At 41.8% G+C, this 10,761-nt stretch overlaps 1 protein-coding gene across 1 annotated transcript; it reads right to left on the bottom strand.

The window, feature by feature from the left end:
• Nucleotides 1-4,112: 4,112 nt before the first annotated feature.
• On the bottom strand, nt 4,113-7,441 carry LOC138674892 (olfactory receptor 5B12-like). Its single transcript, XM_069762716.1, has 2 exons — nt 7,316-7,441; nt 4,113-5,081 (listed from the first exon to the last, which is right to left on the bottom strand). Exon 2 carries the CDS (start codon nt 5,067-5,069, stop codon nt 4,113-4,115), a length of 957 nt encoding a protein of 318 aa, XP_069618817.1. The 5' UTR covers nt 5,070-5,081; nt 7,316-7,441.
• Between the last annotated feature and the right edge of the window lie 3,320 nt (nt 7,442-10,761).

Below are 10,761 nucleotides of genomic sequence, written 5' to 3'. Positions count from 1 at the left end.
AGAGATGCCCTTAATCTGGTAGACTGGGACAATATCCTCAGAAATGAGAATACAGATAATAAATGGGAAATGTTTAAGAACATCCTAAATAGGCAGTGTAAGCGGTTTATACCTTGTGGGAATAAAAGGACTAGAAATAGGAAAAACCCAATGTGGCTAAACAAAGAAGTAAGACAGGCAATTAACAGTAAAAAGAAAGCATTTGCACTACTAAAGCAGGATGGCACCATTGAAGCTCTAAAAAACTATAGGGAGAAAAATACTTTATCTAAAAAACTAATTAAAGCTGCCAAAAAGGAAACAGAGAAGCACATTGCTAAGGAGAGTAAAACTAATCCCAAACTGTTCTTCAACTATATCAATAGTAAAAGAATAAAAACTGAAAATGTAGGCCCCTTAAAAAATAGTGAGGAAAGAATGGTTGTAGATGACGAGGAAAAAGCTAACATATTAAACACCTTCTTCTCCACGGTATTCACGGTGGAAAATGAAATGCTAGGTGAAATCCCAAGAAACAATGAAAACCCTATATTAAGGGTCACCAATCTAACCCAAGAAGAGGTGCGAAACCGGCTAAATAAGATTAAAATAGATAAATCTCCGGGTCCGGATGGCATACACCCACGAGTACTAAGAGAACTAAGTAATGTAATAGATAAACCATTATTTCTTATTTTTAGTGACTCTATAGCGACAGGGTCTGTTCCGCAGGACTGGCGCATAGCAAATGTGGTGCCAATATTCAAAAAGGGCTCTAAAAGTGAACCTGGAAATTATAGGCCAGTAAGTCTAACCTCTATTGTTGGTAAAATATTTGAAGGGTTTCTGAGGGATGTTATTCTGGATTATCTCAATGAGAATAACTGTTTAACTCCATATCAGCATGGGTTTATGAGAAATCGCTCCTGTCAAACCAATCTAATCAGTGTTTATGAAGAGGTAAGCTATAGACTGGACCACGGTGAGTCATTGGACGTGGTATATCTCGATTTTTCCAAAGCGTTTGATACCGTGCCGCACAAGAGGTTGGTACACAAAATGAGAATGCTTGGTCTGGGGGAAAATGTGTGTAAATGGGTTAGTAACTGGCTTAGTGATAGAAAGCAGAGGGTGGTTATAAATGGTATAGTCTCTAACTGGGTCGCTGTGACCAGTGGGGTACCGCAGGGGTCAGTATTGGGACCTGCTCTCTTCAACATATTCATTAATGATCTGGTAGAAGGTTTACACAGTAAAATATCGATATTTGCAGATGATACAAAACTATGTAAAGCAGTTAATACAAGAGAAGATAGTATTCTGCTACAGATGGATCTGGATAAGTTGGAAACTTGGGCTGAAAGGTGGCAGATGAGGTTTAACAATGATAAATGTAAGGTTATACACATGGGAAGAGGGAATCAATATCACCATTACACACTGAATGGGAAACCACTGGGTAAATCTGACAGGGAGAAGGACTTGGGGATCCTAGTTAATGATAAACTTACCTGGAGCAGCCAGTGCCAGGCAGCAGCTGCCAAGGCAAACAGGATCATGGGGTGCATTAAAAGAGGTCTGGATACACATGATGAGAGCATTATACTGCCTCTGTACAAATCCCTAGTTAGACCGCACATGGAGTACTGTGTCCAGTTTTGGGCACCGGTGCTCAGGAAGGATATAATGGAACTAGAGAGAGTACAAAGGAGGGCAACAAAATTAATAAAGGGGATGGGAGAACTACAATACCCAGATAGATTAGCGAAATTAGGATTATTTAGTCTAGAAAAAAGACGACTGAGGGGCGATCTAATAACCATGTATAAGTATATAAGGGGACAATACAAGTATCTCGCTGAGGATCTGTTTATACCAAGGAAGGTGACGGGCACAAGGGGGCATTCTTTGCGTCTGGAGGAGAGAAGGTTTTTCCACCAACATAGAAGAGGATTCTTTACTGTTAGGGCAGTGAGAATCTGGAATTGCTTGCCTGAGGAGGTGGTGATGGCGAACTCAGTCGAGGGGTTCAAGAGAGGCCTGGATGTCTTCCTGGAGCAGAACAATATTGTATCATACAATTATTAGGTTCTGTAGAAGGACGTAGATCTGGGTATTTATTATGATGGAATATAGGCTGAACTGGATGGACAAATGTCTTTTTTCGGCCTTACTAACTATGTTACTATGTTACTATGACTTCTCATCCCTCATATCATACCTGTCTCACAACCCTAAACAGCTGTTCAGTACTAATTCTCTCCTGCATCCACCAGCTCCCCCTCCATCTCCTCTCATCTCGGCAGAAGACTTTGCCTCACCACCTGTGAACTTGACACAGTAACGTCCCACCTCATTCCAAACTGTACCACAGTCTTCATCACAAGCCTACTCAACCTCTTCAACCTGTCACTAACAACTGGTGTCTTCCATCCTGAATAAAACATACCTCGATCACAGCCATCCACAGAAAGCCCACTCTTGACCCATCCTCTGTTTATCACCCCATTTCATTTCTCCCCTATGCCTCCAAACTACTAGAACAGCACATCCATTTTGAACTGTCCTCCCATCTCTCCTCTTGCTCCCTTTTTGACAGCTTACAATCTGGCTTCAGACCACACTTTTCCACTGCATCTGCCCTGACTAAGGTCACCAACGACCTACTAACCCCCAAATGAAAGCTATGCAAGTTTGTGCTCCTACATCTCCTGGACCTGGTATCTGCCTTTGACACAGTGGACAATTCCCTCTTACTACAGACTTTCTGATTTGTTGACATTACAGACTTGACCCTTTGTTGGATCTCATGAAACCTATCAGACAGGACATTCAGTGTCTCCTACTCACACACCACCTCCTCATCCAGCCCCCTATGTGTCCACCAAGGTTCAGTTGTAGGACCAGAAACTATGTAAAGGGACCGCCCACATCAACCTAAGGTATTCCCAGCCTATAGCTGTGCAACACCTTCTATTTAATGCTTCTCCTCCAATATGGAGGTGCTTGAGCTACATTGTTAGTTTGCCTTGCATGCTTTATAGTTATCAGGTTCCCCAGGTCCACCTGTCTGATTGTCTACCCTGTATTCGTCTGCTCATACCTGTCTGAGCTCTTCTTTCCTCAGACGGTCCAGATCACACCTGCCAGTGCCTATCTGTCTAATATCTGGTCCAGCCCGCACCTGCCAGTTCTTTTCCGTTCCTCAGCTGGTCCCATCTCCACCTGTAGTTCCAGAGTCCCAATAGTGCCTGCCTGCATTTTTCATCCCTTCTTCGGGCTGTAGCAGCTTACCCGCTGTAGGGAGTCAGCTGCCACTTTCTGTAGGTCTGCCACGGAGCAGCACCTGGTGGCACCTCTTTGTACCTCCTTGAGTCGCAGTTTTCACTTGCTGACACTTGTCCGAGTAGGGATTTGGTAGGCGACCTAGTTACACCCCATTTAGGCTTTCAGATGGATATGGAACAGTGATTCCGACACCTTGCCCATTACGGTCTCCATCTGTTGGGTTGGCTGTAGTGGAAGAGATGTCGGTCCCCGCTATACTAGTTCTACTCTATTGCAATTGATGCCACTTTTTTGGTGTCTGCCACTAATATTTGTAAATGTGTAGACTCCTTGTTGGGTCTCCTTCATGCATGTTGCCTATAGCAGTAAGCCTCCAAGACTGTCAGGCCTCCACTTCCTTGGAGTCAACTATCCATGTTACTATCCTTAGATTTTTCTGACAATAGTACTCTACAAAATGAAAGTGATATTTGTGCCACCTGAGTGTAGCTGAGCATGAAAGCAGGTAGAGCTGTTACATGTGGTTTCAGGGCTCCCAGCACATAATCAGAATATAAGCAAAGGAATGAAAATTATATAAAAAATCTCTTAAAAAAAACTTGACAGTAGAGCAGATTTCCCATAGAAATGAATTGGACGAGTTTCCCAAGAATATTTGAAAGCCATTTTTTGAGGACGATTTTGGACAGGATCCACTGGAAAAAAAACCAGCTGTGTGCTTGAATATTTGCTTTTTATATATAATTTTATGTTATTCCAAGAAAAAAAGCAAGTATTATGAGCAATCAAATGCACAAAATGCCGTTTTTTTCAAAAGTTATCCATAATTTTGTCCACTAATTTTCCTATGTGAATTGTTTAGAAAAACCTTTGACTGTGATATTACGCACTGCTTGGCCAATTATACTTTTTACCTCCTGGTTTCTCAAAGTGTAGGCAAGAGGATTGAGCATTGGGGTCACCACTGCGTAGAAGATTGCGGCCACCTTGTCTTGGCTCGTAAAGACACTAGAAGGAGGACGCAAGTAGGTGAAGAAAACCGTCACGTAAAAGACTGAGGCGCACATCAGATGAGAGGAGCACGTGCTGAAGGCTTTTTTCCTGCTCTCGCTGGATCTCATTCTCAAAACTGATGCAAATATGAGAAGATATGAGAGTAGGATTGACAACAAGGAAGTAATCGTACATAGGCCGACCATGAAGATTGTGACCATGGTGCAATGGAAAGTATCAGAGCAGGACAGGGTAAGCAGTGGTGGGATGTCACAGTAGAAGTGGTCAATCAAATTTGATCCACAGAACTGAAGACTGAATGCACAGATGGTCTGCATCGAAGACTGCAAGAAGCCAACGGAGAAAGAAAAAATAACCATATATAAGCATTTATTCCTGGTCATTATAGACATATAATGGAGAGGGTGGCAGACGGCAATGTATCGGTCATAGGACATGGTGGAGAGAAGGAAAGTCTCAGTGCCTCCCAGAGCTGCATAGAAGAAGAACTGGAGAGCACAACCACTGAATGAGATGACCTTCTTCTCCGAGATCAGGTCAGAGAACATTTTTGGAGTGATGACGGAAGAATAGAAGACGTCTACAAAAGAGAGGAAACTCAAGAAGTAGTACATGGGCGAGTGGAGTCTGGAGGTGTTATAGACCAGAGCTATGATGCCGATGTTACCCACAATCGTTACAACGTATATGCATAAGAACAAGACGAACAGGAAAGGGATGAGCTCCTTGTTATCCGTCAGACCAGAGAACACAAGGATGGTCACTTGTCTCCTGGTGTTATTCTCCATTGATTATGGTTTCTATAGAAATAATAAAATAAAGCACATAAAAATTATAGGAAAAGTTCTACAAATAATGACAAAAGGCATGAAAAACCTGAAAAAGAGAAAACAGACGACAACAAAACATCCTCAAGCATATCCGGATCTCTTAGACAAAGAGGACGATAACCAACATCATTCCTGGTGCCATTATTATTTATTACTACATTGTACACTAAACAGTAATTCTGGAAGCAAAGAGTTTTATAGGTTTAGCAGCTGCTACTTGACATTGCGCACGTGCTAACATTTGACGTATTGTATTTTAACATATCGTCCATCCTGTTGGAGTTCCTCAATTATTTCCCGTCAGCTTTCTTTTCACAGCCAATATTCAACATTTTATGGTATTTTACAATGGTGCTTCTCACAAAATTAGAATACCAAGAAAAAGTTAATTGATTTCAGTTCTTCAATACAAAAAGTGAAACTCATATATTATACAGAGTTATTACAGACACAGAGTGATCTATTGCATGTGTTTATTTCTATTAATGTTGATGATTATGGCTTATAGCCAATGATAACCCAAAAGTCATTATCTCAGTACATTAGAATACTTTATAACACCAGCTTGAAAAATGATTTTAAAATCAGAAATGTTCCCTACTGAAATGTATATTGAGTAAATGCACTCAGTACTTGGTCACGGCTCCTTTGGCATCAATTACTGCATCAATGCGGTGTGGCATGGAGGTGATCAGCCTGTGGCACTGCTGAGGGGTTATGGAAGCCCAGGTTGCTTTGAAAGCAACCTTCAGCTTGTCTGCATTGTTGGGACTGGTGTCTCTCATCTTCCTCTTGACAAATACCCCATACACCAACATTTTATGATATTTTACAATGGTGCTTCTCACAAAATTAAAATATCATGAAAAAGTTAATTGATTTCAGTTCTTCAATACAAAAAGTGAAACTCATATATTATACAGAGTGATTACAGACACAGAGTGATCTATTGCATGTGTTTATTTCTATTAATGTTGATGATTATGGCTTATAGCCAATGATAACCCAAAAGTCATTATCTCAGTACATTAGAATACTTTATAACACCAGCTTGAAAAATTATTTTAAAATCAGAAATGTTCCCTACTGAAATGTATATTGAGTAAATGCACTCAGTACTTGGTCACGGCTCCTTTGGCATCAATTACTGCATCAATGCGGCGTGGCATGGAGGTGATCAGCCTGGGGCACTGCTGAGGGGTTATGGAAGCCCAGGTTGCTTTGAAAGCAACCTTCAGCTTGTCTGCATTGTTGGGACTGGTGTCTCTCATCTTCCTCCAGCAGCTTGGATTGTGGCCTCTCCACTCTTCCTCCAGACTCTGGGACCTTGATCAGTGACGGTTTGGGGAACTATGTGATCTGCTGGTGTAGGTCCACTATGTTTTATCAAGACCAAAGTCAGTGCAGTCGTCTACCAGGACATTTTAGAGCACTTCATGCTTCCCTCTGTTGACAAGCATTTTGGGGATGGAAATTTCATTCTCTAGCAGAACTTGGCACCTGTCCACACGGCCAAACGTACCAATACCTGGTTTACAAACAACAGTACCACTGTGCTTGATTGGCAGCAAATTCACCTGACCTTAACCCCATAAAGAATCTATGGAGTATTGTCAAGAAGAAGATGAGACACCAGACCCAACAATGCAGACGAGCTGAAGGCTGCCATCAAAGCAACCTGGGCTTCCATAACCCCTCAGCAGTGCCACAGGCTGATCAACTCCATGCCACACCGCATTGATGCAGTAATTGATGCCAAATAGCCCCAACCAAGTACTGAGTGCATATACTCAACATACATTTCAGTAGGCCAACATTTCTGATTTTAAAATCATTTTTCAAGCTGGTGTTATAAAGTATTCTAATGTACTGAGATAATGACTTTTGGGTTTTCATTGGCTATAAGCCATAATCATCAACATTAAATAAAACAGAAATAAACACATGAAGTAGATCACTCTGTTTGTAATGACTCCATATAATATATGAATTTCACTTTTTGTATTGAAGAACTGAAATAAATTAACTTTTTGATGATATTCTAACTTTGAGGGAAGCACCTGTATATGTTCCATTGTAAAATATCATAAAATGTTGAATATTGGCTGTGAAAAGTAAGAGAAGCAGCTGTAGGTAGTCAACCAATAACAGTGACGTACCATGTCTAAACACTGCTCCTCTACAATTATAATCCTGGCACTCACAAGTATGAGCGCTGGGTCACGTTTAGTGCTCTCTTCAATAAGGATGGCTGATGTGCTCTGGGCAACGGCCCAAAAAATCTGGTCCTGGCACATTCGGATTTCAGTTGTGAATTCAATAAAAAGTCCGGTAGAAGGTTGACGTCTCTCACACACCGGTCAGACACATAGCTGTCTGCTATATGGGATTCGTGTAATGTCTTAATTTTGCATTTTGAGTACTTGCTTTTATGTAAAACCTACTGACCCCTGAGAACAAATCTCTTGGGGACCAAAACTCCAAATAGAAAATATTTATAATTTAGAAAACAAAGTAATTAGTGATAATGTCCCCGTGAGGGAGAGAACGAGCTGCGAGAATGATATGCAGCCAATTAGTCTCATGTAATATATTATTAAGTTGGCAAAGTCATGGAAGAAATGAACATACAGTAGTTATCAACAGTCCACAGTTTGCTGGGACTACTCCAAGCTTTCGAATTCAGAACATTTATGGCTGTTCTGGGTCAAGACAATCCATCATAGTGTCGGGTGTTCCTGGCAGACGTATTGGGACTTTCTAGGTGGGATTATGTGTGGGACTTAAGCATGACTATTCGGCCAACAGATGGACTTAGGTCTTCTTTCAAAATTAAAACTAGGAATAAAATGTTATTAACTTTAATGATTTGATTTATCCATTAGGATGCCGCACAAACTCCACTCATTGCCATAAACTGTACACGGCTCCATTGATCTGCTTTCAAGGTTTTACAACCCCCAGACTGAGATTTCACTTCTTAGAGTTTCTCATGACCTGTAACCTTCTGACTGGTAATCCATATCCCATCTCCAGAACTTGGACCGTTGCCTCTTCTCGTAACCACATATAGGACAGATATGTAGCCTTCTACTCTGATGAGTTATGTGGGTACCTGAGTCAGTGACCCCCTCAAACTTCTCAGGTTGGGGATTCAGAAGGTGACAGTGCACAAATTACCCATGTTACAGTGACTTCCAGGGTTATGTCTAATGAAATTATAGCTTGCTTTAGGCTTTGGCCTGTAACTTTCAGAGATCAGATCTAGGCATAAAGGAAAATGTTGGGTTTAATATTTTTCTCATCCTCTTCTGACATAGCCCAAACACAGCCCTTTTTGGAAAGCCCAGAACTGTGCTCCCCACCATCCTACAAGACTCATTGATATAGGAATCATGAGCCAAGATTTTAGGATTTTGTAGGTTGACGGTGAAGAAGAAGAATTTTTGCTTCCAATCATCGGAACTGTAGAGCGTCTTGATAGATTAGTGACACCACAATACTTTTATTTGCGTAATTCCATAAACAATTTCATTATGTGCTTCACCTATATATCGGGAGGATTGCAAGAAGATTTGGGGGAACTCTATGGGTATGAGGAGCATGGAAGGATTTCGAATGATGGAAAACAGGTTTCAAGGCAATTTTCCATCAAAATAAATTCTATATTTAATCAATGATCTTGGGTGATGTTTTATTTCTAACGTCGCTTATTCACGAATGTCTGGAACAATCTAAGCAAATTTATGTAAGTTCAGTGGTTACGGTTAGGCCGATAGAGGGGTCACTTGATGATAAAGCAGATGGCGATTGGGGGCTGCTAAATGTGTTAGAAATGACATCTGATCTGCTGACAGGATATTTTGGAGCAGGAGGAGCTGATCAAATAGATTTTCATTTTCGTGAGACATTTTTCAGTAAAGTTTGCATTTTATTTATGGAAATCTCTGATGTTTGCAGCATATGAGTCGAGTGGGTGGTTGTCTTAAGCTATTGACAGACCCTATATGGATAAGCATGCAGAGATAGCTGTCAATCACTGAGTAGGACCACCCACTGGACCCAGAAGCTACAAACACCAGGGACGTCAATTAATAAACTTCTTCTCTGTACCATTCTGTCCACAGATCGCACTGCACATACAACATGGCAGCTTCCCGTTAAGTATTTACATATCCATGTGTCTCTTAGCAGCAGCCATTCTAGTCTGTGTATCACTCACTGTCACCTTTATCTGGTCTGGTTACTGGAAATATCCTGCGTGTCCGGAAATTTTTGCTCTCTGCATTTTCTTTACTTTTTCTGGGGTCTTATTTGCTACCGTGCAAACGTTTAAGGCAGATGTGGAAAGTGCTGCAGAGTATGAAAATCTATCAAATAAACAAGCGGAAATAGTTTTTTATCAATTAACAAAATTCAAAGTGAATAAACAAAAGAGAAATGTAAATCCCATCAGTATCTGGTCACTGCCCATCATATCCATCATCAGTATCTGGCGACCGCCCATCACCTCCATCATCAGTACCTGGTAACTGCCCATCATATCCATCATCAGTATCTGGTACCGCCCATCACCAGTATATGGAGACTGCCCATCACATCCATCATCAGTATCTGTTGGCCACCCATCACATCCATCATGTATCTGGTGACTGCCCATCACATCCATCATCAGTATCTGTTGGCCACCCATCACATCCATCATGTATCTGGTGACTGCCCATCACATCCATCATCAGTATCTGTTGGCCACCCATCACATCCATCATGTATCTGGTGACTGCCCATCACATCCATCATCAGTATCTGTTGGCCACCCATCACATCCATCATGTATCTGGTGACTGCCCATCACATCCATCATCGTTATCTGGTGACTGTCCATCACATCCATCATCAGTATCTGGTGACTGCCCATCACATCCATCATCAGTGTCTGGAGACTGCCCTTCACATCCATCATCAATATCTGGTGACTGCCCATCACATCCATCATCAGTATCTGGTGACTGCCCATCACATCCATCATCAGTATCTGGTGACCGCCCATCACATCCATCATCAGTATCTGGTGACCGCCCATCACATCCATCATCAGTATCTGGTGACTGCCCATCACTTCCACATCAATATCTGGTGACGACGACCCATCACCTCCATCATCAGTATCTGATGAACGCCAATCACATCCTTCATCAGTTTTTGGTGACCACCCATCATATCCTTCATCAGTATCTCTTGACCAAAGCTCACCTCCATCATCAATATCTGGTTACCGCCCTTCACATCCATCATCAGTATCTGGTGACTGTCCATCACATCCATCATCAATAAATGGTGACCACCCATCATGTCCATCATCAATATCTGGTGACCGCCCAACACATCCATCATGTATTTGGTGACCGGCCGTGGCCTCCATCATCAGTTACAGGTGACCGCCCATCACATCTTTCATCAGTATTTGGTGACAAAGAATTGCCTCCATCATCAGTATCTGATGACTGCCCATCACATCCATCATCAATATCTGGTGACCGCCCATCACCTCCATCATCAGTATCTGGTGACCGCATATCACCTACATCAATGGTATCTTGGTAACTGCCCGTCGCCTCCATCATCACTATCTGGTGACCAAGGGTCACCT

The sequence above is a fragment of the Ranitomeya imitator genome, chromosome 4 (assembly GCF_032444005.1).
Source record: "Ranitomeya imitator isolate aRanImi1 chromosome 4, aRanImi1.pri, whole genome shotgun sequence".
In the NCBI taxonomy this organism is placed as follows: Eukaryota; Metazoa; Chordata; class Amphibia; order Anura; family Dendrobatidae; genus Ranitomeya; species Ranitomeya imitator.
This window is presented reverse-complemented; position numbering and strand designations above follow the sequence as displayed.